At 42.2% G+C, this 27,671-nt stretch overlaps 1 protein-coding gene across 3 annotated transcripts in view; it reads right to left on the bottom strand.

Annotated features, from left to right (window-relative positions):
* The window catches only part of THSD1 (thrombospondin type 1 domain containing 1), a 36,723-nt gene extending 13,479 nt beyond the window's left edge, over positions 1-23,244 (bottom strand). Inside the window, exons 1-5 of one of the 3 annotated variants that reach the window (XM_075919104.2) lie at positions 22,195-23,244; positions 18,078-18,381; positions 15,345-15,483; positions 5,012-5,066; positions 1,021-1,983 (exon numbers count right to left, since the gene is read on the bottom strand). In XM_075919104.2, the coding sequence (XP_075775219.2) occupies positions 1,021-1,867 (847 nt within the window). In that variant the 5' untranslated portion in view covers positions 1,868-1,983; positions 5,012-5,066; positions 15,345-15,483; positions 18,078-18,381; positions 22,195-23,244. The remainder of the gene's footprint in view (positions 1-1,020; positions 1,984-5,011; positions 5,067-15,344; positions 15,484-18,077; positions 18,382-22,194) is intronic. The other 2 variants (XM_075919103.2, XM_075919102.2) reach the window with 2 other exon arrangements.
* Between the last annotated feature and the right edge of the window lie 4,427 nt (positions 23,245-27,671).

Genomic DNA, 27,671 nt, shown 5'->3' with positions numbered 1-27,671 from the left:
TGGGATTCACATCTGCAAGGCTGCCAAAGAAACCTATGAGCTATGTACACAGGAAAGTTCTTCCATTATGGCCAAATCCTGACCATATTAGCAAAACTCCAAGTAACTTCCAATGGGTGATAAATTGGCCCCTAGCTGTTATAGCAGTTTCTCATATAATTCTTCATGATTACCTGATTTCAGTTTCTACTGGGACTAGATATCCAGATATAGGTTGGACCTCCTTGGTCCATCACCCTCAGGACCTGATTGGTCCCGGATGAGGGATTTTGATGGACCAGGGGAGATCATTTCTAGCCTCCCTGCTACTGTCCACCTCCCCCCTCCCAGCTCTAGCCCAGCCCACTTTCCTCCTGGCTGGCTTCCCACCAGCTGCCAACCCCTCAGACAGCTGTGTGCCATGACTCTCAGTTCCCCCGTGCAGCCACATGACAGGGCTCTCACCCCCTAACTTCTCCCCTGGGATAGCTGTGCACCAGGGCTCTGGGCCCCACCAGGCCACTGCTGTGGCAGTGGCTCCCAGCACCACTGGGCCATTGCCACTATTGCTGTAGCTCCCAGCCCCATCAGGTGCCCAGGTGCTGGGTCTCCCAGCCCTGCTGCCATGCACTGGGCGGCCCTGCTGGTAACTCGCTGTGAGTAGTCTGCTGTCCTGTCAGCCCCATGGGGCTCCCTACTGCTGGCCCTCTACGGGGACTCGCTGGTCCTGTAACATCTGTGCTGGACCATCGATGTTGCCGGACCAGAGAGTCCCGGTTTGGGAAGTTTCAGCCTTTAATCCACTAGTCATGGTAGGTCTGGACTTGTGCTTCAAGTATCACCAGTATTGTGGTGACATTCTGTTCACACAGAAATTAAACTTCATTCCCATCAGCAGTTAAGCATTACTTATTCTCTGGTGCTATGAGACTCAAAAAGCTACAGCTTCATCAATCCAAGTTATTATCTATACTGATAATATAGAAGAATGGTCATTTTTCTACAGTGTTTCTGATTGAAGACAGAAGTGTCATTACAAACCTATATTCCTTTGGATCACCACACATTCTTTAACTCTTGGGGGTGAGTGGCTTTGGCTTGAAAGGTCAAAATATTCAAAGCAGTATTTGTTTTTGCCCATTTCAAACAAAGTGCAGTTAAATTCTGTGCTGTTGCTCCCTGGGTGTAGGACTTTTTCATCTCGCCATGTTGCTCTTTCACCAGGATGTCTGAGAGCTTCCATGTACACAGCAATTTTCCCTTTGATGGCAATGCATGGAGGGGTGACAATAAACACCAGAACTGAAGACTCACACATCACATCTGGTGCCACCACTAGTTTGTATCCAAATTTGTGGATGAGGTCTATGGGCCCTGTTGAGACAATGACGGAGTTGGTCTCTACTGATTTCAGTAGCACGGTGACATATACTTCTTGGTCAATAGGTGGGCAGTCAAACTCCACCCACTGGGATCTAGAGAGAAAGATTCCTTTGCTAGTTCTCATACCGAGTGACTCATCAGAGCTTAATCTTCTTAGTTCATATAAGCTCTTGGTGAATATCACATCTAGTGAAACCACTGTCTCGTTCATAGCACACAGTTGTGTGTTAGTGAAAAGTCCAACCTGAAGGGAACTCCTGAGCACCTCAGTGGTCCTGTTCAAGTCTATGTGAACTACAGGCCATTCTACCCTGAGGAGGGTACTCGCACCCCTCGAGTGAATTTCAGTGCCATTTTCAGTCTCAGAGATCATTCTGAACCAATAGTCCCCGGCCCTCTTGAAATAGAAACAGTCAAATCCTATCTTGCCTTGTGACTGTCTTGTCAGAAGCTGGTGTTTTGCAATGGTCCGGTTGGTGCTGGCATCTAGCAGTATGATGGACATATTCTTTGCTGTCACATTACCATTGACAAAGTACTGAAAATCAACAGACACTGTGTCGTTGCTTAAGGCTACATGGCCTGGTTGCTCCAAGAGGAGATATTCCACTTCACCAAGAACTGAAAGAAAACAGTTTCACAACATTATTAATAAGCAAAAAGGAAAAAACGTGAATAACCACCATGTTATGGACATTATGGACAATCAGCTGGTTTAAGAATTGGTGCCCAACCCTTTCAAAGCAAATTAATCAATTTAGTGGAATAAGACCTTGGCTATACCAACTGGAGCTCATCGCTTTCCATTCATGTAGAGCTGGGGTTTGAAGCAAGTCAAGCTCCATCACAGCTTACAGTGTGCACAACAGGAAGAGCAGAGAACCTCAGAAACAAAACCCTGAGGTGATGTCTAACAGCAGAGGGAAAAAACACTGCTTTATACTAATAACTATTTTATTTATAAAGCTTACTTATAGGGCAACCTTACTGAAAGAATCCCTTAAAAATTCATATCTGAGGAATGAAGGCTCATGTAGTTTAACTTCAAATTACTTTTGCTTGATAGATGTTAAGGTCCTGCTTCTGAACTATCCTTCTTTATCTTTTACTCAAAATAAAAAATCTCTCCCCAATGTCTTGCCATTGTTCCACTTAGTTTTACTATAATTTAGTGAAAAAATAGGATTTGAGTTTCTTAAAGCAGAAGTGTAGAAAATACCACTCAATTATACATATTAACAATTCTACATTGTGCCTTTTGAAGCTGCCTTTCATACTTTATAAGTATGGGGGTACTTTATAAGTATTTCATAGAATTACAGAAGTGTAGCATTGGAAGGGACTTCAAAAGGTCTTCTAGGTCAGTCCTCTGCATTTAAGACAGGACTAAGAATTAAAACCATCCTTGACAGGTGTTTGTCAAACATCCTCTTAAAAGCTCCAATGAGATAGAGATTCCACAAACTCCCTAGGCAATTTATTTAAATGGTTAACCACCCTGACAGTTTGGAAGTTTTTCCTAATGTCAAATTTAGGTTTCCCTTGCTGTAATTTAAGATCATTGCTTCTTGTCCTAGCCTCAAGGATTAACAAGAACAATTTTTCTCCTTTCTTCTTGTGAAAAATCTTCCATGGTCTTTAAAACTGTTATCATGGCTCCCCTCAGCCTTTTCCAGATTAAACAACCTCAGTTTCTTCAGTCTTCCCTCATAGGTCATGTTTTTTTAATCTTTAATAGTTTTTGTTGTTCTCTTCTCGGCTTTTTTCAGTCTGTCCACGTCTTTCTTGAAATGTGGTGCCCAGACCTGGACACAACGTTCCAGTTGAGGTCTAATCAGTGCAGAGTAGAGCAGAAGAATTACTATATGTGCCTTGCTTACAATACTTCTGCTAATGCACCCTAGAATGAGATTTGTTTTTGCAACAGTTACACTCTTGACTGGTATTTAACTTGTGGTTCTTTCCAGATTCCTTTCCATAGTACTCCCTCCTAGACTATCATTTTGTATGTGTGCAATTGATTGTTCCTTCCTAAAGGGAATATTTTGCATTTGTCCTTATTGAATTTCATCTTATTTACTTCAGTCCAATTCTCCAATTTGTCCAGATCATCTTAAATTGTAATCCTATCTTCCAAAGCACTTGCAACCCCTCCAATTTGGGATTTTCAACAAACTTAATAAGAATATTCTCTATGCCATTATATAAATCACTGATGAAGGTATCAAACAGAATCAAACCCAGGGACTGATTTCTGTGGGACCCCATTTAATATACATTTCAAGCTTTATTGTGACCCACCAATAACTACAGCTTTCCAACCAGTTAGGCACCAACCTTATAGTAGTCCCATCTAGGTTGTATTTCCATAATGTGTTTATGGAAAGTCAAAGTCAATATATACCATATATGCCACTTCTTGCCTATCAATGAGGCTTGTTACTCTGTCAAAGTATTATGTTTGTTTGATATAATTTGTTCTGGACAAATCCATGGTAATGTTATTTATCACCTTATTATCATTTAGGAATTGTCAAACTGATTCCTTCATTATTTGCTCCATTATCTTTCCAGATACTGAAGTTAAGTTGACTGGTCTGTAATTCCCTAGGTTCTCCTTATTTTCCTTTTTATAGGCTCGTACTACATTTTCCCTTTTCCAGTGCTCTGGAATCTTTCCTGTCTTCCATGAGATGAGTTTTTAAGATAATGGCTCAAATATCTCCTCAGTTACACTGAGTATTCTAGGGTGTATAGGCCCTGATGACATGAAAACATCTAACTTGCCTAAATAATTTTTAACTTGTTCTTTCCCTAATTTAGCCTCAGATTCTACCTCGTTTTCACTGATCTTCGCTATGTTAGACCTATGATCACTATCAATCTTTCTCTGGTGAAAACTGAAACAAAAAAACTTTTAGCACTTCTTCCATTTTCATATTTTCTGTTATTATTTTCCCCCCTCATTGAGTAGCAGGCCTGTCCTTGGTCTTCCTCTTGCTTCTAATTAATTTCCAGAATATTTTCTTGTTACTCTTTATATCTCCAGCTAGTTTAATCTCATTTCATGCCTTGGCCTTTCTACTTTTTTCCCTACATGCTTGTGTAGTTTGTTTATATTCCTCCTTTGTAATTTGACCTAGTTTCCACTTTTTGTAGCACTCTCCTTTAGTGATGTGAAACTCAAAGATCTCCTGATTAAGCCACAGTGCCAACCAATAGCCATACTTCCCACCTTTCCTATGCAGTGGGACAGTTTGCTCATGTGCCCTTAATGAAGCCTCTTTGAAAACTCATTTTACCTATTTGCATCACAGAGCTGGCTAAAGAGAGTAGCATTACTTCCCCCACCCCCCGCCCAGCTATGAGTATGTCATTTCATTATAAACAGTATGGTTTTATTTAAATATAATTGTGACATGACAATGCTTGTGCAGGTTACCAAACTATTCTGAAACATGCTTTGACTAGCAGGAAAAAACAGTACGTAATGAACAGGACCTAGAGAAATCACAGTTCTGATCCCAGCTCTGCTATAATTCTGTGAGAACATAGGCAATCACTTAGAAATCTGAGGCACAGGGAAGTTATCTGCATAATGAGAATGACACTTCTCTGCTTCACAGAGGTGCTGTGCTGTGTGACTTACTTCACTGGTATCAGTTGAAGTTGCGAGCGTTCAGCACTTTGGCAAAAGAGGCATTCTGAAAGTGAGGAACAGACACGGGCCACTTGTGAGAATTTTTGCTGACATGACTTACCCAGCATCATACAGAAACTCTGTGGAAGAAGCAGGGATAGAATCCACTTCTCCAGGGCACTATTCAACTGCCTTATCCATGCAACTATCTATTCTTCCTCTTCATGCAACTCCCAGCCTCAGTCACTACACACCTTGCAACTTCTACAAAAATAGCCTTATTCATTATACAACTCTGATTCACCCCTAAAGTACATCCAACTCGTGCTCTGAATAAGACAGAGGCCCTGCGGGGAAAATTAAGGTATGTGAACATATAATTAAAGACTGTATCATAATTAAGGGCCTACATAAAATGTGGAGAAATCACACATTTTTCATGAGTTGGTCACAGTATCAACAGCAGTATCAACAGTGGATCTGTTACACATTTGTGAAATGTGCTATTTATGCCATGACCAACCCACAAAAAATATGTGATTTCTCTGCAGTACTTCTTAAACTTGGGGTCCCAACCCAAAAGAGGTCACAACTTTAACAAACCTATTAGAGGGTCATGGTATTACCACACTCACTTCTCCAATGCTGCTAATTGGTGTGTCTGCCTGAAGCTGGGTGGCAGGAGAGCAATGGCTGCTGCACGAGCACTCAGCTCTGAAGGCAGTACTGCCGCCAGCAGCAGCAATTAACGTACCACTCTTACTTCTGTGCTGCTGACCAAGCTGCTTTCTTCAGAGCTGGGCAACCAGACAGCAGCCAATGATCTCCAATTTGCTTTCAGAGCAGGTGGCCAGAGCCCATATTTCACAGTATGTTTAAAAAAAATGTAATGTCTAGAGTTGAGCAGAAAATGGTTTTCCCATCTCCTGAACATTTTTAAGATTTTGAAAATGGTTCCAGGACTGACTCAGGATGAAAAGTCAAAATCTCAAAATCTCAAATTTTTCACAAACTAAAAACTGAAAAAAATGGGTTCAGTCACTTTAAACATTTTGTTTTGATGTTGATCCTTCTGAACCAGCTCTAATAATTTCCTAATTAAAAATTGAAAGACAAAAATAATTCATCATATAGAACCATATTGACCATCAACTCAGGGCATCAATATGTTACAATACTAGGCTGTTACGTTCAATGTGGACAGCCACTAGACAGGGATGAGACATACATTTTGTCAGTGGGTTTCACAGGCACTTGCTGAACAGCAAAGGAATGGTGAGTCTCATGAATAATGGTTCCATTCCAGGTATCCTAGAGGAGCGTAACTTGCTCCTTTCACCACCTTCTCCCAGTCCCTTTCTGCTCCTATACTTTTCTCTTCCTCTGCCCTTTCCATAACCCATTCTTCTCAGCTTCTGCCTGTCTCTAGGTTTTTCTTCATTCCTGCCTCTATTCCTATCCCCCTTCATCCTGATCTCCTGTCCTCTTCTTTCTCCCATAGCTGCATTCCTGCCTCCTCCAGTCTTCCCTCCTACCCACCCTGCTTGCTCTTGGTCTTCCATTCCTGGCACCTACTCTTAGCTCCAAAGTTCAATGCTTTGGAAACCAGTAGGAGCAATTTCAGGGACAGTAGAGCTCAGAGGCTGCAATGGTGAATGCTCAATCTCTGTGGGGATGCAGCATGTGTAGTCTGGTTGATAAATAAGAGCTATGAGGAACAGATGCCAGATTTGGGCAAATATCTGTAGGGACCATCAAATGCCACATCCCTGACATGAGGGTGACTTCTCAGCCAAATGTCGGGTATCTACTCCATAGCACAGAGGTTCTAGTTTTGCTCAACGGTTGAAAGAATTATTTCACTGGGCCAAACAAACAATCTCATTCTTAAAAGGGATGAACCATTTTAGCTGAAATACGAAAACTCCGTCTTTGGCAGATGTACAATATGGTAGATCTCAGCCCAAATGGTTTAAGTTTGGCAATGCTATACGCAACTAATGATAGGGTCTTATAATGGAAAAATCAAGCAACCTTAACTATGTTCATTGCTACTTGTGTGTTTGATTCCTATTTACCTTATTGATACAGACTGTATAGTACTGTAAAGTCTTGTTTATATACTAGGAATTTACAGCAGTATAGTTATGAAAACTCCACACCCCTCAGAAACATAGTTATATCAACTTAACCCCAGTGTAGACCGTACTAGGTTGACAAAATAATTCTTCTGTTACCCTAGTTACTACCTCTCAGGTAGGCAGGGTACCTCCGGCCATGGGAGAAGCCCTCCTGTGGGTGTAGGTAATGTCTACACTGAAGTGCTATAGAAGTACAGCTGTGCTGCTGTAGCGTAGTAAATGTAGACATACACTAAGAAATAGAAGCAGTATGTGTGGTTGTAGTGATGTACCTGCCATTGACTTTAATATGAATCATATAGTAAATCTTGGAAAGTGGACATTGTTGGGAAGCTGTTGTCATTGCGTTGGCGCACTTTGACTTAGACTTGCCCAGTTGGACAGTCCTTCCCCTATCTTTGTATAGGAGTAGGAATAGTTTGGTCATACACTGACAGAGCAGGCACTTCATGACTTTCAGAAGGGCCCAGAATAGGGACAGCCAACTTCCATTGCATATTACCACTGCTTTCCAGGTTTTTTGGGTTGTATCTGGGGTCCCAGTGGCATGGATAGCCTGCCTTGGTTTGCTTTCAGCCTTTCATGTTTGTGGGTCCTGGTTGTGATGCCAATGACCTGTCAATGCAGTTATTACAAGACCTGTCTGATTTTGCAATCAGAGTTTTTTATTTCTGGGTATTATTCTAATTTCTTAGAATTTAGTGAGATAAATAGAAAGGAACATAAACACTGTCAAATCAAGTGTAAACATGTAATAAGAAAAGCAAAAAAAGATTTTGAGGAACAGCTAGCCAAAAACTCAAAAAGAAATAACAAAATGTTTTTTAAGTACATTAGAAGCAGGAAGCCTGCTAAAAAACCTGTGGGTCCCCTAGATGATCAAGCTATAAAAGGAGCAATCAAGGACGATAAAGCCATTGCGGAGAAACTAAATGATTTCTTTGCTTCAGTCTTCACAGCTGAGGACGTTGGGGAGATTCCTGAATCTGCACCATCCTTTGTGGGTGGTGAATCTGAGGAACTGTCCTGGACTGAAGTGTCATTAGAGGAGGTTTTGGAACAAATAGAAAAACTTAATGTTAACAAATCTCCAGGACCAGATGGCATTCATCCAAGGGTTCTAAAAGAACTCAAATGGGAAATTGCTGAGCTATTATCTGTAGTTTGTAACCTATCCTTTAAATCGGCTTCCGTACCTAATGACTGGAAGGTAGCCAACGTGACACCAATATTTAAAAAGGGCTCTAGAGGCGATCCTGGCAATTACAGACCGGTAAGTCTAACTTCAGTACCGGGCAAATTAGTCAAAACAATAGTAAAGAATAAAATTGTGAAGCATGTAGAAGAACATAATTTGTTGGACAAAAGTCAACATGGTTTCTGTAAAGGGAAATCCTGTCTTACTAATCTATTAGAGTTCTTTGAAGGGGTTAACAAGCATGCAGATAAGGGGGATCCAGTAGATATAGTATACTTGGATTTTCAGAAAGCCTTTGACAAGGTCCCTCACCAAAGGCTCTTGTGTAAATTACATGGCCAAAGGCTCTTGTGTAAATTACATGGCCATGGGATAAGAGGAAAGGTCCTTTCTTGGATTGAGAACTGGTTAAAAGACAGGAAACTGGTTAAAAGACAGGAAACAAAGGGTAGGAATAAATGGTAAATTTTCAGATTGGAGAGGGGTAACTAGTGGTGTCCCCCAAGGGTCAGTCCTGGGACCAATCCTTTTCAACTTATTCATAAATGATCTGGAGAAAGGGGTAAGCAGTGAGGTAGTAAAGTTTGCAGATGATACAAAACTGTTTAGGATAGTCAAGACAGAAGCAGACTGTGAGGGACTCCAAGATGATCTCACCAAACTCAGTGATTGGGCAGCAAAATTGCAAATGAAATTTAATGTGGATAAGTGTAAAGTAATGCACATCGGGAAAAATAACCCCAACTATACATACAGTATGATGGGGGCTAATTTGGCTACGACAAATCAGGAAAGGGATCTTGGAGTTATCGTGGACAGTTCTCTAAAAACTTCCACGCAGTGTGCAGCGGCGGTCAAAAAGGCAAATAGGATGCTAGGAATTATTAGGAAAGGGATAGAAAATAAGACACAGAATATCTTACTGCCCCTGTATAAAATTATGGTACGCCCACATCTTGAATACTGTGTACAGATGTGGTCTCCTCACCTCAAAAAAGATATTTTGGCCTTGGAAAGGGTTCAGAAAAGGGCAACTAAAATGATTAGGGGTTTGGAACGGGTCCCATATGAGGAGAGGTTAAAATGACTGGGACTTTTCAGTTTAGAAAAAAGGAGACTGAGGGGGGATATGATAGAGGTCTATAAAATCATGAGTGGCGTGGAGAGGGCCGATAAAGAAAAGTGATTTATTAGTTCCCTAAATAGAAGAACTAGAGGTCACCAAATGAAATTAATGGGTAGCAGGTTTAAAACGAATAAAAGAAAGTTCTTCTTCACACAGCGTGTAGTCAACCTTTGGAACTCCTTGCCAGAGGAGGCTGTGAAGGCTAGGACTATAATAGAGTTTAAAGAGAAGCTAGATAATTTCATGGAGGTTAGGTCCATAAAAGGCTATTAGCCAGGGATAAAATGGTCCTTGGCCTCTGTTTGTCAGAGGCTGGAGAAAGATGGCAGGAGACAAATCGCTTGATCATTGTCTTCGGTCCACCCACTCTGGGGCACCTGGTGCTGGCCACTGCTGGCAGACAGGATACTGGGCTAGAAGGACCTTTGGTCTGACCCAGTAGGGCCGTTCTTATGTTCTTATGTTATGTTATGTACATATAAGTAAGGATAAGATGTAAGAAGAATATTTTATTTTACTGCAAGACAATATTTCAGATTATACAGGCATTTTTAATATGTGCTTTTGATGTAGAGAGATGGGAATGAAGTGAGTTTTACTCACAAAAGCTTATGCCTTAATAAATCTGTTAGTTTCTAAGGAGCCACGGGACTTCTTGTTGTTTTTAAAGAAGAGAAGGAAATAGATGGGTGAAATGAAAGGTAAATTTGTATATATACAAAATTGCTTGACAGTTATTTTTAGGACTACAGAACATTCTTTATATAAAAAAATATTGTCACTACATGACCTAAAATACTAAAAATATTATCATGAGGATTTACCGTCCCTACCCTCACCTTGTAATTTAGACTGATGCAACAAAGTTCCATTAAAGTACAGGATTCATGACTTTTATATTTGTGGGGTAACTAGGTAATGGTTTTATACAGGGTTGTTCTCTCAAAAAGTTGTAGACGTTGTAATATTACATTTCACCCAGATGTAGGTGGATAAAACATTTATCTTCACCACGTCTCTCAATATCAGATTGTTGACTTTTGTAGTTAAAGTTGTATGATTAAAATGACAGGGAGTTGACAGCTACATTCAAACACAAAAAAACAAATGCCCCCATTTCTATTGTGAGCCAGATTACATCCTACCCTATTACAACTGAAAGGCTTGTTAAATGTGAAACTGATCTCTTGGCATAATTCTGGGAGTAAAGATATGGGTTCATGTAACAGGGTAGGTTCAGTCTTTAATAACTCTCAGGGGGAGGGAGGGAGGGAGGGAGGGAGAGAGAGAGAGAGAGAGACTGTCTGTCTGTCTGTCTGTGTGTCTGTCTGTCTGTCTGATGTCAGCCCCTCCCCTATGCCAGCCAGCGAGGGAGGATCCAGTCCCTTCATGGTGCCCCTCAGCAGGGTGCTGGCAGCCATGTGCAAGCAGTGCAATTCATGGGCCACCTCCTCACTATGTGCAGCCAAAGCAAAGGAAGCCACAGGCTGCAGAGTGTGGCTGCCGGTGCCAGACTGGAGCTCTGGCATATGGGCTGCCCCACGTTACTCTTTAGTAAGAGCCCCACTGCAAGCTGCGGCAGAGGCCAGGCACAGAATGGGGCTGAGGCTGCCAAGCTAGCTGGGGAGGCCACTCCCTTTTAGTGGCACTTTGGAACCCAGCCCCGCCCCCCAAGCCCAATCTGACTCCTGTTCTAGGGGAGGGAGATGGGATGACCAGGGATTTTCTGTTTCTTTTTGGCTCTGCCTGTAGCTGTGGTTAAGGCAGCTGCCTCTCCTGCCCCTCAGCAGAGGTACTGGGGTGCGGCTGCTGCACTACCCTCCCTCCTCCAGCTTGATGTAGTTACCATCATATTCAAACCATATTTAAATATCACTATGGGGAGAAAAGAGCCACAGGGAAGAAAATGAAAGGCCACAGCCAAGCCTTGCACGAAGATAGATGCTTTTGTAAAGGCTAGGAAGGCTGTGGCTGAGACAGACAGGAATACAGATGAAAATCAAGAATCAGCTATAGTCTATCAGCAATCAGACCATGTAGAATCAGGATTTTAAATCAGTGAATGTCATTCATATGAAGAAAGCAATCTATTAGAGATTAAAAGTGTGAGGAAGACAGAAGCAGTTAGTCTTTCTGTTGATGATACAGGCAGTCCCCGAGTTACGCGGATCCGACTTATGTCGGATCCGTACTTACGAACCGGGCTTTTCTCGCCCCGGAGGACGCGGGCGGCAGGACCGCCCAGACGCACCGCGTTCCCAATGCCCGTGTCCTCCGGGGCGAGACCAGGGAGACGCGGAGCAAAGCCGCAGAGGATGCGGGTGGCGGAACCGCGGTGTGTTTGGGCGGTCCCGCCGCCCGTCTCTCCCTGGTCTGCTGGGGGGGGGGGGCGCACTAGCTGCGCCCCTCCCCCCCCGAGCAGACCAGGCTTTTCTCCCGGACGCCTGTGGTAGAGCAGCTGGGGCGCTGCCGGGTTGGACCTACCCAGCAGCACCCCAGCTGCTCTGCCCCCAAGCGTCCCCAAGTCAGCCGCTGCTGAAACTGACCAGAGGCTGACTACAGGAAGCTGGAGGCAGAGTTGCTCTGCCCCGGGCTTCCTGGAATCAGCCGCTGATCAGTTTCAGCAGCAGCTGACTTGGGGACCCTGGGGTAGAGCAGCTGGGGTTCTGTCGGGTTGGTCCCCGCAGCACCGAGGTGCCGCGCTGCGGGGACCTACCCGGCAGCGCCCCAGCTGCTCTGTTCCAGGCATCCAGATTCAGCCACTGTTGAAACTGATCAGTGGCTGATTCCAGGAAGCCCGGGGCAGAGAAACTCTGCCTCGGGCTTCCTGTAGTCAGCCGCTGGTCAGTTTCAGCAGCAGCTGAATCTGGACGCCAGTTCCGACTTACGTACAAATTCAACTTAAGAACAAACCTACAGTCCCTATCTTGTACGTAACCCGGGGACTGCCTGTATTAGTACTATTTTGAATGCCACGATGATGAAAGAAGAGATAATCCAAGTTGTTAATTCACTCCCACCTATTCAAAAATGCCACTTGCTCACTGAACACTACATTCTGCCGAGGGACTACATTTTTCCCTCCAGGGTTCTGCATAAATGTAATCCCAAATTCAAGTATAGGTATCTCTGTATGACTACAAGTGGACGTTATATTATCCCTCACTAGATGCTGCCTTTTGGATTTATTGCACAGTTATGGTTCCAGAAGACAAAAGGAGTAAATGTAAGTAATTTGTCAATAGTCCCTTTATCAAATGGCACAAAATTGATGAGGAGGCTAAAGATCATTAGCAAACAAAATACAATAACATTTCTATGATTTCTGCAGAACACCTAAAACAGTCTGTAATGGAGCCAGAAAAAAAGCATCCATAACTATTATGAATTGATCATATAAAACAAACAAACAACCCCCCCCTCAAAACAGCCACATTATCAAGTCTGTGTCTGAAGCCATCCTTTTCTATGGAAAACGATGTATAGCATTACATGGAGATCATATAAAACTTTCAGAAACCTCAGATGAGGATGTCGCAGGCAACTGTGGCAACTTCTTAGCAGTACTGCAAATGATACCCAGAAAAGACCCTATTCTGCATGATCATATATTCAGCATTTGTTTGAATAACCACAATGCCAAATATACATCACCAAGAATTTAGAATGAATGGACATAATTGATCATGATATTATTTGCCAAAAACTAGCTGAAGAGATAAAGGCTGCATCTTTCTTCAATATCATGGCTGATAAAGTATCTAGTCATAACAAAGAAGAGCTGGCATTGTGTGTTCATTTTGTGGACAAAAATAAGAATATTCTAGAAGACTTCTTGGCCTTTTTGTCTTTGGAAATAATTACTAGTGAATACACCACCAATAGTATTATCAGAACTGTAAATGAACTAGGACTGGATGTATCAAAAATAAGAAGACAGGGCTACAATGGTGCAGCAAACATGTCAAGTGATAATGTCAGAGTACAGCGTCGCTTAAGAGAACTATCACTGGAAGCAGTATATGTACACTGCAGTTCACATGGTCTCAACTTTCTAATTGTTCATTCCTATGGTTTGACAACTGTATGAATCACTATGGTCAAGCTGAAGTCTTGCTGCTTGTTTTTCCTGAGCAGTCCGAAGCATTAAAGTCTGCTTTTGTCCATCATCAGCAAAGAATTACCGAAGTCACAGGGTCGCAAGGTATTGATACATTTGTGCAGGACAAGGTGGTCAGTAAAACATATTGCATATCAATACTTCTACCAAGCATACCTGTTTATTATTACAGCCTTGGAATTAATTGCTCATAGAATTAATTGAGACCAATGTGGAGAAGTTTACCAGAATGTCGAATGGCAAAGCAGAGGCCAACAGCTTGCTTGCATGTCTTGCATGATTTGACTTTAGCACCACATTCATTTTTAAAATTGTACCTCATTTGTCAGGTATTTCAGTCAAATTGCAAAAGCAAAACAATAGATATTGTCAGCACATACAAGGAGATAGCTGAGGTTAAAAAAACCTTCTAGCATTATATCAGAAAATATAAATGAGGAATTTGGCAGAATCTATCAGTATGCAGTATGGTCAGCCCATGCTGTCAATGTGGAGCCTTCTATGCCTTGAATAGTTGGTAGACAGGTTCACTGGCAAAATGCCACAGCAACTACTCCAGAGGAATACTACAGAGGAAATATGGCAGCTCTGTTCTTGGCTCATATCACTAAAAAGCTTGAAGAGCAGTTCTCCAATTTAGCTGCTAAGTCTTATCTTTTACGTTTAGTACCATTTCTGTTATGTGGAAATACCCTTAAACGCGCTGCCCACGCTGTTCAAAAAACTCAAAATTATTATAATGGGGTTAATGGGAGGTTGGTCGTAAGTACAGATGGTCATAAGTCAGTGTGTTTCTAAGTCAGGAAGTGGCTGTATTGTTTTTCATTACAGCAAGATCCCAGAACCAATAGTGGGAAATAGTTTTTGCAGGGGGGCCAATTAATGAATTTTGGTACATGGTCACAGACTGGCTCCACCCCAGGAAGAGGAGGGGCCTGGGGTAAAAGGGGCAGGGCTGAGGACTAGCCCCCCCTCAGAGTTGTCTGGGGCTAGAGGCTTTGAATTAAAACATAGCAAAGAGCTTGTGGCTCCCAGCCCCACTGCTACTGCATTGCCTGTCTGCTGCCCAGGATTGCTGTGGCTATTTAAAAGACTCAGCTCTAGCCCCTGCCAGGGTAGCACTGCTACTGAGAGCTGTGAGCCATTTAAACAGGATCCTGCTGCCTGAGCCACCGCCTAGAAATTCAGTGATATGGGCACCAGCATATAAATAGAAAGCTGCCAGATGCAGTTCTCAGGTCAAATCGAAGCGTTAGGTGGGCTGGATCCAGCTGCTAGTCTGCATCTTGCCCAGCCCTGTTCCAGAAGGTAATTTCTACAAGACCTTATTACTGTGTACATTTTTAGTATGTTATAATAAAATCATTTTACCAATCAGTTTCCACTCAAATTTTTCATTAACTTTCTTATGCTAACTCATTGCATGACTATTTTGAACTCCTTTATATTTAAAAAAAGTTGCTTGCACGTTTACAAAGAAAAAGTACCCCATGCCAGAGAAATTCCTGTGTATGAACCTGGTTCAGGTTATTCTGTTTCTTTTTCTGAACCAATCTACAGATGGAGAGAGTCTTCTTTATGTTCTGACACAATTACAGCCTTTTCATAAGTCCAAGACTATATTCTGGGTACTCCGGGGAAAGATTCTGTGTATGCTCCCAATGCATCAGATCATCTATTAATACCACTACCCCTTAATATTTTAAATGACTTCAGATATATATCCACAGTACTCCTTTTAGAGTTACAATACTCACCGTAATCACAAAGCACAACTAACAATAGATTTGAAAAATCTTTCAACATCTGTTTCATTCTGATCATTGGGCTCATAGGTCCTTTTATTCCTCATGTCCTTTTCCACTCCCAAAACACAGGCACTGTTTTCAAGAACACCTGAAAATTAAAACGTAAAAAAATTACAACCCTGTTAAATTTGCTTCATAAAAGAAAAAACCTGAACATTAGTTGGAAAACTTTTGACAATAGTAATAATGCATTAATAGTATTAAACAATATATCCAGTTAGGGGTGAAAGTAAATGCCAGGACTTGCCAGTGCATCAGTGTCCTTGGTAAAGTGAGAGGGCAGCTTTGTGCCGCCGGAAGGGGCAGAAGGATTGGGGCAGATTTCTGCAGTCCAGAAGCCCCATGCTCCAGTGGTGATTTGAAGGGGCTGGGAGCCCCAGGCCCTTTTAAATCTTCAGGCTCTGGGGCAACTGCCCCTTTTGCTCCCTCCCCCACCTCCCATAGGCAGCACTGCTGAACCCTACAGCAGAGCCATTGACAGGGGGAGCAAAGGGAGGCAGCAACATTAAAGTGCTGCCACAGCTTTAATAATGGCCATATACTGGCCAGTACTGGTGGCCAGTTCTTACCAGTACACTGTACCCATCCCATACCAGCCCACTTTCACCTGCGTCTCCATTTCCTCTCCTAGCCACCTTGCAATCAGCTACATATATGCAAAGCAGTTCCTGTATCAGAACAATGAAATTATCTTATCGCTTTACCCTTCCAACCAGAGGCTATTGGTGAGAAGGAACCTGAGGAGTCATGGGTCATGTGAGCCCCCCCCCCCCCACCCAGGGAAGTGCTCCAGCCCAGGCTCCACCCCTCCCTGTCTTTGCGCCCATCCTGCCTCTTTCCACAACTGGGGCAGCCTGGGGAACTAACAGTGCTGGGGGTCTGGCACCAGCAGCAGGGGTCTGATCCCCCTCACACCAGCACTGGGGAGAGAAGCAGAGCAAAGTGGCCCCAGCTCATTTTGCTCCCCTGCCCACATCACTCTGCTTCCCAACACAGAGGACATGTGTAACGCCAACAGGTGGAACCAAACCTGGGACCTCTGGAGCTTAATGCACGAGCCTGTACCACTTGAGCTAAAAGGCATTTGACTCTCAGCTAGGGCTACAGGGGAAACTCATTCTTGCTCGCTGTAAGTGCCACTGCATGGGACAGTGAACCACACCCAGTAGGTGTGATTTACACAGGGGCAATTCTGTCCCATCCCCCTGAGTGGCACGCCAGGTGAGCAGAAGTGGGGCTGCCTTGCTCTGCTTCCCCCACCACTGCCAGCAAGTGCGCAGGCGGGGGGATCAAACTCTCCATGCTCGTGCTGGCACCCCCAGCCCTGCTAGTCCTCCCCCCTCCGCTGGCTTCTGGCTGGCCCCTCCCATCCATGGCATTTGGGGCATGTGCCCCCTCATGTGTCATACTCACTTCCCCACCCATCTGTTAAGGCCTGGATAGCAATCCTATGGCATTACATTGAAGGTCCTGGATGTGCTAAAGCAATATTGTTTACAAAGTAGAGATTGGCTAAAATTGAGACTACAACATGGATTCTGACCTTGGCATCTAGTGCAATCACAGCAGCAGTAAGTATTACCAAGACTATTCCAGACAGCTGTTCGTCTAACCTGCTCTTGAAGTCTCTAATGATGGAGATTCCACAACCTATTTAGACAATTTATTCCAGGGTTTGCATATATAAAACCATTAATAACTTAACTTTCAGTTAACTGTTTTGTTGTTTGTGTTTCAGAGATTCTTCATTAGCATAAAATGAATCAATACAAATCTGCCACTGATTCTCAAACTGCGCTTTAGTTCAAATTTATCAATATATTTAATAAAATTGTAGATCTAACAGTGATTATTTGCACATCCTTGCTATTGATCATTGGGGAAGGTGCTATGACATTTTCCCCTTCTATTTCATTGGTGATAACAGATATTTTGAAGTTTAAATTTTGACATTTTCACCTGCAGTTGGTTGTGACCACAATTATAGATGCCATTTTTGAAAGTTCGTTCTAAAATACATTTTTTAAATTTTATTCCACTTGTGTAGACTAGAGTAACCACAATTTTGTTTTAAAGTGCATCAAGTAAATCTTCACGATCTTTGTAGTAAAAAAAAAAAAAATCAATAGAGATGCACTATGATAGCAGCAAAAACAATAAGTTCAGAAGATAAGACCCTCCCAAAAGGCAGTATTATCCATGCAAGGCAATTATTATGTGCCTTCTAGTCTACCCCAGTATGCGAGACAGTGTTCAAACATAACAAAGAATGAGTTCATGCCCAAAAGAGTTTGCAATCTAATTTTAAGATGAGAGATGACTGGTAGATGCAAATATTCCCTTTTTAAAGCAATGTAAGTACCCCTATAAGGCAGACTATACACTACACACTTCCTTTAAGAAAGGACCTTCGATAATTAACCAGATACTTAATAAATGCTATTTAAGGATTTAGTTCAATAAGGTTATAAAATAAACTTGGCTTTAAGCAACATCTTTCCACTCTCACAATTATGGCCCACTATAGGTTTGGAGACTCCTGCACTTTTCCCAACAGAAAGTGCTTTCCCCTCCTCCTCACACTCAGATCCCCAATCTTCTCTTACTTTCTTCTACCCACCCTGAGAAGCTCTGGACACCTCTGCCTCCCCGGCAATAGACACAGAGATCCATGCTTCTTACCTGAGCCATCAGCCACTTCCTTCCTGGCTTCTCTGCTCAGATGCAATGCTAACAATATGCCAATGCCTCCCTGTTCTCAGGAACTCTTGGCTTCGGGAGCTGGGTGGGACCAAGCAGCAGCAGGAGAGGAGAGAAGTGCTGGAGGATGAGAGGGGTTCCATAGACAGGCAAGTGAAGAGAATCAAGTCTGGACTGGCTCCTCTCAAGACTCATGATTGGGCGTCTCCTCCACAGTAGTTCTGGCATCCACACATTAGTGCCCCCTACCAGCTCATCAAGAAACTGGCCAGTTTTTACAATGGAGCTGTAAGACCAAAAAGAAAAAAGTTGAGAAAAATAAATTACAAAACTTAACACCTACAGAAATGTTGCCAGGATTTTTTTTAAAGTTCTAGTGAAAAACAGGGTCCTTCATGTTTGTTCATTAATAAACATTCTTTAGCAGGATTTGCAACCTAGACATTGAAGCATTTTACTAGTGCTTGAGAACTCGAGAGAGAAATGATCCAGAAACGTAATATCTGCACAAGTATTAAACTAATTCCTTTATATTATCCAAAATGAAAAGAATGGAAAAAAGCAAGCAAACAGCATAAACAGTGAAAAGAATATTATATCTTTTAGTTCTACTTATATGTATTATCTGTATTTCAGAAAAGACGATTAATCATTTTCTCCAGTATTTCTTTAACTCCTTTTAGCATTAGCTGATTTCCTAAAGGTTAATACCTGCTGGAAATTTCAGTGCTTCTAATAAAGCCTCCCAATTCATTATTAACAGAGTAGTTTAGATGGCATATTTTAAGAAAAGCTGATCTATGTTGGTCATAATAGGAGCAAGACAATTTTGCGTTGTTATTAGATGTGGTTTTATTCAAATTGTAAGTCTTAATTTAAAAGACGTTGATGGCACTAGAAATGCTATGTATAGGAAAAATATTACTGCAGAGATGGTAAAATCTGCTTCAGCCAACATTTGAGGCCCAGTCTCGCCAAGTGCTGAGCTGAGATCTTATTGACATCAGCATGGCTAGTGTGCTCAGCACCTCACAACAAGTGGCCAGCAACCTTCAGTCTTGGGACCCCTAGAACTAGTTTAGAGAGCATTTATATGGATGAGATTTCTGTTGAAAGTCTGCTAAGACGGATGAATGATGAGTTTACTAAATATCAGGAGATTTGAGAGAACTTTTAAGCAAGAATAAATAATAAATGTCAAGAATTAAATATACTCAATTGTGCTTGGTAGCATGAGAAACTGAATTTAAGCATCCAATCTCATATCCTTATGACTTTCTTTTCTTTCCCGTTTAAAATCTTTTCTGTGGTGTTTAATTCTTCCTTGACTCTACTCTATAGCAATGCTTTTCTGAATTGAGCTACACTGATTTGTACCAACTGAGAATCTGGTTGAGTCTGAACAATAACAAACCACAAGCTTTAGAAACATGTAGAGAGAATTAGAAAATGGATTAAAATCAAGACTGATTTTTTTTAAAACAAATATACTGCAGGAAATATTTCAGGTAAGTTCTATGGCTTGTGTTATACAGGAGGTCAGACAAGATGGGTCACAGTTACTACTCAAACTATGAATCCATGTTATCTAGGCTTTCTAGTGATTTCATTTTATATATGAATTTTTGGTGATTTTGAACCTATACAAAAGAGTATTTTCAATATTTTAGAAACCTCAAAAACTGTTATATTCTTTTTTCCCTTTCATTCAAAAGCTGTACATGGTAAGTAAGAATATTCAAATTGATATTAACTATATGTACTACAGCAGTGCCTAGGGACACAAGACCTGGATTACCACCCCACTGTTCTGGGGACATAACAAAACAGATGGTATCCACCCCAAATAGTTTGGTATACAAGTATAAAGCTAGAGACAACAGATTGGTAAAGCAAAGAGATGGGTAGCATAAAGAAATGATAAAAAATGTTGGCAAAAGAATAGGAAGAACTAGTATCAATAAAATTAATGTTGAACTTAAAAAGATTTGATGCTCACTTTTAAAAACAAACAATACATATGAGAGCATGTAATTCTTATGAGCATTCTTTCTGGACAACTCCATAACTAAGCCCAAATCTATGCCAATAGAGCCCTTGTACCACTATACACATCATGTATACTATAAACAAAACACTATGGGTGCGTCTAGACTGGCAAGATTTTGAGCAAAAGCGCCTGCTTTTGCACAAAAACTTGCCAGCTGTCTACACTGGCCGCTTGAATTTGTGCAAGAGCACTGACTTTGTAATGTACAAAATCAGTGCTTCTTGCGCAAATACTTTCACGCTCCCGCTCGGGAAAAAGCCCTCTTGCGCAAGAATACATGCGCAAGAGGGCCAGTGTAGACAGGGAAGAACTGTTTTGCGCAAAAAAGCCCTGATGGCTAAAATGGCAATCGGGGCTTTCTTGCGCAAAATCACGTCTAGACTGGCCACGGATGCTTTTGCGCAAAATCACTTTTTGCGCAAAAGCATCCGTGCCAATCTAGACGTGCTTTTGCGGAAATACTTTTAATGGAAAAACTTCTCCGTTAAAAGTATTTCCGCAAAATCACGCCAGTCTAGACGCAGTCTATGTGAATTTTGCAAATGGATAAGAAAAAACAATCAGATCAAATCTGGTGCTTAATAACCTTCCCTGTGACTCTATAAGTGGGCAGTCTGAGATTCTGGAGAAAGAGGGAAACAAAAACCCAGAATTGGCACTAGTTGTAGACAGGCAATATGTCTATAATATCATGTGAGCATATGTTAATTAACATGATTGTGTGTTAACATCTAGTTACTTCTATGGTTCTCATCACCAAAGTATGTCAGTTTCACAGATGGAGAATTGAAGTACAGATGCTCAGAGCAAGATCTTCAAAGGTATTTAGGCTCCTAATTTCCATTGATTTAAATATGGAAGTAGGAGCTACTTTTGAGGATCAAGGCCCAAATGATTTGCCCAAAGTTTCATAAGAAGTCTCTCACAGAGCTGGAAATTGAACACATATCTCCCCATACTCTATTCATACTCCCCATACTCCATTGATTTAAACTAGAGATGTTGCTCAATAAAAACAAGAGTCCAACTAAAGATAAGATTTTGTTTTGCATTTGCATCGAGTCTGGTTATAAGTGTTCAGCTAGCAAGGTTATTGAAGCTTATCAGTGACTAAACAGATCATTTCTCACAACACATGTTCATAGAAGGTCCATGCTTCATATCATAACAAAGACTGATACAAATGTTTTAGATATTGAGATTTGTTAGTCAGCAAAAGTTTGAACTAGTTTGGCTGAGAAACACTAAATTTCCAGATGATCTTTTTCGGGCTGTACTGTTAAAATATTTTAACCACAAATAGCTGCATTCACACATTTTTCTGCAGGTTCTATTGCTTTAAGCATTTTCTGTACTTGAGAGCACAGCAGCATATGTATAAAAGACAAGTGTTTTGGTTTTGCTTTGTTTTGCCAAAAATAAAGTAGGAGGTGTTGGAAAGGCTAATTGGGGTTAGAAAAAAAGGTGTTGGAGAAATGAAGTGTGTTACATTTTTAACTGCGGCACAAACAACCTTAACTCTGGGAATACAAAAGAAAGTCCGAATGATTAATTGTTTGCATTACAATATAGGAAATATTTTCATATGAAAAAATGTCAAGAGGGCTCAGAATAAGTGAGTGCGCATTACTAAGGCGAAGTAAAGCTCTGTAGAAGCGTGTACGAACAATTCCGGAGCCAAGTTCTCTCGACAGCTCCACTCTCATAGAAACGGAGGAGGCTGCTTAGGGTCCGCTGAAGGCAGGATCTGTCCCACGGGCTGAAGCAGGCGGCCGGGGAAGGGAACCAGCGGCTCGCGGGCGCTGAGTCCCTCTGCCTGGGAAAATGCGGCGGGCATGGCCAGTGTAGCGGCGCGGAGCCGGCCAGCTCACACCCGCCCACCAGAGCCCAAGCCGGGCGGTGCGCACCGGCGGGACGCGGCTCCCCTAGGCTGGGAGCTGCTCCCAGACCCGGCCATGGTCCCTGCACCCGAAGCGTAGCAGGCTCGTCCCGGCCACCCGCTGCCCATGTTAAGCCCCGGGCGGCCGGTGCAGCGCCCAGAGCCCCTACCTGCGGCGGGAAGCACCGCGCGCCCGCACCGCTGCCAGTCTCTCCCGCGGAGGCGCCGCAGCAGCTGAGAGGAGCCAGCCCCGTGACTGGCATCGCTCTGCCCACGCCGCGGGGAGCGGGACTGAGACAGGGCGCCCGGAGCGGGGCGGGGCCCGGCCCGGGGGAGGGATGGCCACGCCCGTGCAGCGCTCCCCCGCCCGCAGCTCAGCGGGCAGGAACCCTGAGCTCAGCCTGGCTGGGCCGAACCCGCGGAGCCAGCCCCGGCCGAGCTTGCTGGCCCAGGTCCCGCTTGCTGGAGCCTAGCCACCAGCGCATTAGCCCGCCCCTGCCTCTTCCAGGCAGAGACAAAATAGTTTAACTCTCTCAGCCTTAGGGACCCTGACAGGCCAAAGAGGAACTAGATACATTCATGGAGGCAGGTCAATCAATGGCTCTTAGCCAGGATGGGCAGGGATGTCACTATCGTCCCTGTCTCTGATTGCCACAGCAGATGGGTCACTTGATTCTTGTTCTGTTCATTCCCTCTGGGGCATCTGGGATTGGCCACTGAAAGAGGACAGGACACTGGGCTAGATGGACCTTTGGTCTGTCCCAGTGTGGCTATTCTCATAAGGCACATCTGTACTTATCCCAAGATCCACACTCTGGTGGTCAATCTTCTGGTGATTTATGGGATCTAATATAAACCAGTAAACTGAACACTGGGGATAGTCCCTGCCAGTGCTGGGTATGCCTCTTTTTGCCAGGAGTAAGGGAAGCCTACAGGAGCATTTGCTCCCAATGTGTGGATACCACTAGGACGCTTAAGATAAGCTGACTCCAGCTACGCATTTTGCATAGCTGGAGTTGCATACCTTAAGCCAACCTTCCTGGCTTAGTATAGAGTAGGCCTAAGGACCTTCTCCATGGCTGTGTCTAGACTGGCAAGTTTTTCCAGAAAATCAGCAGCTTTTCCAGAAAAACTTGCCAGCTGTCTACACTGGCCACTTGAATTTCCAGAAAAGCACTGACGATCTCATGTAAAATCATCAGTGCTTTTCCGTAAAAACTATGCTGCTCCCGTTCAGGCAAAAGTCTTTTTCCAAAAGACTTTTGCCCAAAAGGGCCAGTGTAGACAGCATAGTACTGTTTTCCGCAAAAAAGCCCCGATCACGAAAATGGCGATCGGGGCTTTTTTGCGGAAAACCGCGTCTAGATTGGCCACGGACGCTTTTCTGCAAAAAGTGCTTTTGCGGAAAACCATCCTGCCAATCTAGATGGGCTTTTCCAAAAATGCTTTTAACGGAAAACTTTTCCGTTAAAAGCATTTTCGGAAATTCATGCCAGTGTAGACGTAGCCCATATGTTTCAGACATTTATATTTTCAACCAGCCTCCTCAGTACAAACACATTCCTGAGTCTTCCTCAGCCCAATCCTCCCAGCTTGAGAACAACCCCTGCTCCACATGAGGTCAGTTCTGATAAAAATCTCTGAAACAGTTTAATGTACACATCCAGTTGTGTCTCCAGCATCTGCTTCAAAGTAAATGGTAAAGTGCTCCTCTCCTAAGAGAAGAACAAAATACAAAAAGTATGGGCTGGTAGGAAGAGCCAAGCATCTCTATGCCAAGTGCTACCACCACATACTCTCCACCAGCCACTTAGTCAAATGGGCTGGCCCTGTCTTCTCCTGAACTTCTCTGGGTTTTGTGCCTTATGCTAGGTGTATGGGTGTGGAGAATAAATAGGCTGGGGGAGACATTATAACCAGAACACAATGACTACATAAAATGACCATTCAAAGGCACAATGGCCAAAATTTTCAAGTGTGGTTGCCTAAAGGTAGGCACAAAAAAGCCCACACATTTTAGTGCCTACATCAATGGCCCGATTTTCAGAGGCTCTGTCCTAAAGCACTGAGGGCTGAGCAGCAGCATCTCTGAAAAAAACAGGTCACTTTTATTAGGTGCTAATAAATATGGATTTATTTACCTAACTGGTGAAGCCCCGCACTGAATAATGCTGATGTTTTTATCTGAGAGTGAGAAGGTAGCAGAGCAGCAGAAAAACTTTCCTTGAGCTAAGGTGAAGACATAGTAATAAAATGTTTCAGTTAAGCCAGAGCAGCAGTCACAAGTTTTTGCATTGCAATTAAGCTGAAACTACTGCATTTATGGATATTCCTTATAAGAACATTAATTTATTTTGTATTTTTGTCTGAAAATAAAACCCAAAACTTCACATATTAACAATTAACATTGCATTCAAAAGAGTAGGAAGATACATCACACAGAAACATTGAATATTTCTTGCTTTACCCAAATATTGAAATCATGCAATCGACACAAGTTATCAAACTATCCAGAAATTGCTCTGAGTCCTCCTAGATTCACTCATTGTGAAAACCTCTCTATTGGGACCAACGTAAGTTACCATCTTTTCCATATGCCAGTCTTGGTCCAGGGTGTTATGCTTCAAAGGGAGACTGCCATCTGGAGTGCTGTCAGAAAAACTTGCATAGTAATTTGGACAATTTTCTGAAAAGTAAAGAGTAACAACCCAAGTATAGATATTCTTACATGGGTCACCTCTTTTCCTGAAACTGATGGACATGTCCTTTATGCAGCCATGACTGCACGCTTTTTAGTACTTGTAAAATTCTATTTGTTTTGGAGTCTTGTTCTCAAATCTTACTTGAGTTTATGGCATTCTAACACATTAACAAGGCAAAGCACCAGAGTAGCCCTGCAAACTGCCTCTCACTTCTCCAAGGACAAGACTCCATTGAGATGCCTCAACCCTAACCTACATAAGTTAGAAGATAACTCAGTCTTTGGTGTGTCTGCTCTCTGGCAACAAAAATCCCAGCTCATGCCAGCAATGGGGATGTTTTATGTGGCAGCATGCATTAGGAAATGGACTAAGGCTACCACCTCACTCCACATAGGTGTCTTAAGATACTGGCTCCTCTGCTGCCAAGAACAGATATAACATAGTATCAGAGCACTTCATGTGAAATGTGTGATAAACCAGTTACTCCTTGGCTATGTCTAGACTGGCATGATTTTCCAGAAATGCTTTTAACGGAAAAGTTTTCCGTTAAAAGCATTTTCGGAACAGAGCGTCTAGATTGGCACAGACGCTTTTCCACAAAAGCACTTTTTGCAGAAAAGCGCCCATGCCAATCTAGATGCGCTTTTCCGCAAAAAAGCCCCAATTGCCATTTTTGCGATCGGGCTTTTTTGCGGAAAACAAATCTGAGCTGTCTACACTGGCCCTTTTGCGCAAAAGGACTTTTGCCCGAATGGGAGCAGCATAGTATTTCCGCAAAAACACTGACAATCTTACATGAGATCGTCAGTGCTTTTGCGGAAATTCAAGCGGCCAGTGTAGACAGCTGGCAAGTTTTTCTGGAAAAGCGGCTGATTTTCTGGAAAAACTGGCCAGTCTAGACACAGCCCTTTAGTACAGAAGTTGTAAAATAATTTTAAGACTGTATAGTTGGGACTAGAGGGATTATGCTGTAAAAGTCTTTCTCCACTGGAGGCTCTATTGAACTTCCATCACTCAAAATCGATACCTCACTCATGCTTCATGTTTAATATTGGAAAACCCTTATATTAGTGAAGGTTTTACCAAGTTTTTCCTAAATGGATATGACTTTTTTTTTCTAATTTAGTCACAAGTACCTAAGAAAACAATCGAGTTCTTTCATAGTTATTCAAAGGTTATGGAAGACCTGGACAAGGACTTTACTCAATACTGTGCATTTCTATAATGCCATTCGTCCACTGATCTAAAAGTACATTACAACCAGTAAGTAATCTTCAAGGCACCCCTGTGACAGAGCTTATATACCCATTTTATAGTTAGGTAAACTGATTCAGTAGGCGATTTGGCTGAAGTTTTGTCAGAACCAAGAAAAGAACCCAGCTCTTCTAACTCCCTTATCTTTGCTCATGTGTCCTTCATACCAATCTTTCTGCTGTATCAGCACCTCTGTAAAAGCAATATAATTTGATAGTTTCTAATAAATAAAATTTCCTGTTTGTGACTTCTGGTTGAAATTATAAGGTGCTCAGATAATAGAGTGACAAGCACAATATAAAAACCTAGATAAAATCATTATTTCTTTCATAGTACCTTGCTCAGATCTGCACATAACAGACATGGCTGTCATTCTAAGAACTGATGTCTATTTTTGTTAAAGCACTAAATTTCAGTAGGAACATTTTTTCATAAAACTCTTTGAACAACACTGATCTCTGGCCAGGAGTTTACAAAACATCTAGTTCATTGTCATTAAAACTGGTTGCCCTTAAATAGTTTACGGTTCCTGCTGAAGTTAGCAATTATCCTTCTCTTGGGCTTTTCCAAAACATTCCTGGAAAACAAAGCAAAACAAAAAAACCCAAGACAGTAGAAAGATTGAAATCAGTAATTGTTCAAGCATTACTGCTGACATGTGGCAAGATTCGAGTTGCTGAAATTTCTAACATACCCAAGCTCACATTAATGAAGGAATAAGAAAAAGTTTATTAGCAAATAGTAAGAAGCTCTCAAAGTGTAAAAACGCAGAGTTGATAATAATAGGTGAAAGGAGACTAGCTAAAGTGAAGAGGAAAGTGGAAAATATTACAGAACCATAATTGTAAATCCCTTCCCACCACTTCATCTTTTATTCATATTGGCTCTAGGTTATTCCCCTAACTCCCAAGTAACCCTTTGTCAGCCTAAAACATTTTGTGCTTGTTTCTTGTTTCTATGGTATCACAACCACTCCATACAGTCCTTTTAAGTGATTAACTCATTGGGGCTTAATAATTGTACTAGACTAGAGGATTAATCCAGCACCATCAGGGTCACTTGGAATATTGCCAGAAGTTTCAACAGGTGGATCAAGCCATAACACCTCTCTGAAAGAAAGGACCTAATGCTGTAGTTCTGACTTGGGCACAACTGACATTGTCTTAAAAAATGTTTATCATGGAGGGGAGGAATCTAAAGTTGCCATATTTAAACAAGCATCTGAAAAGAACTCTACCTACATAAAGTTAATTACTAAACACCTACAATATAAATCCATACAAGAATATATTTAGTTTGTGAGAGTTATGTCCCTGTAAGAGAACCAAAAACACCAGCTTGAAACGGTTTTTTCCTGCAATCTTTTCAAAGAGAACATTTAATTTCTATCTTGGAGTCAGTCTCTTTTTTGGGCATATCTTGATTTATAGAGTAAAGATCTAGAAAGTCTTGGCCCTATGCTCTGAAAGTTCTGGTAACCATAGCTCTAGAATAAGTGTGTTCTTTTATTTTGATGGGATTGAAAGCCTACGTAGGCAATCAGGAGCCCCTGTGCAGAATTAGACCATTAGACAGAATTCCTTTAACTTTTAGAATAGCTTACTGTGGGGGAATTTGCAGATGATATTCTGCTGTTGTCACTCAAGAGAGATTTCCAAACACTTTTTTAGAAAGAATCCTTTATTTCTAAC

This window comes from Pelodiscus sinensis, chromosome 1 (genome assembly GCF_052426305.1).
Source record: "Pelodiscus sinensis isolate ZL-2025 chromosome 1, ASM5242630v1, whole genome shotgun sequence".
Lineage (NCBI taxonomy): Eukaryota > Metazoa > Chordata > Testudines > Trionychidae > Pelodiscus > Pelodiscus sinensis.
The sequence above is the reverse complement of the archived record's forward strand: the minus strand, read 5'-3'. Positions and strand labels throughout refer to the sequence as shown.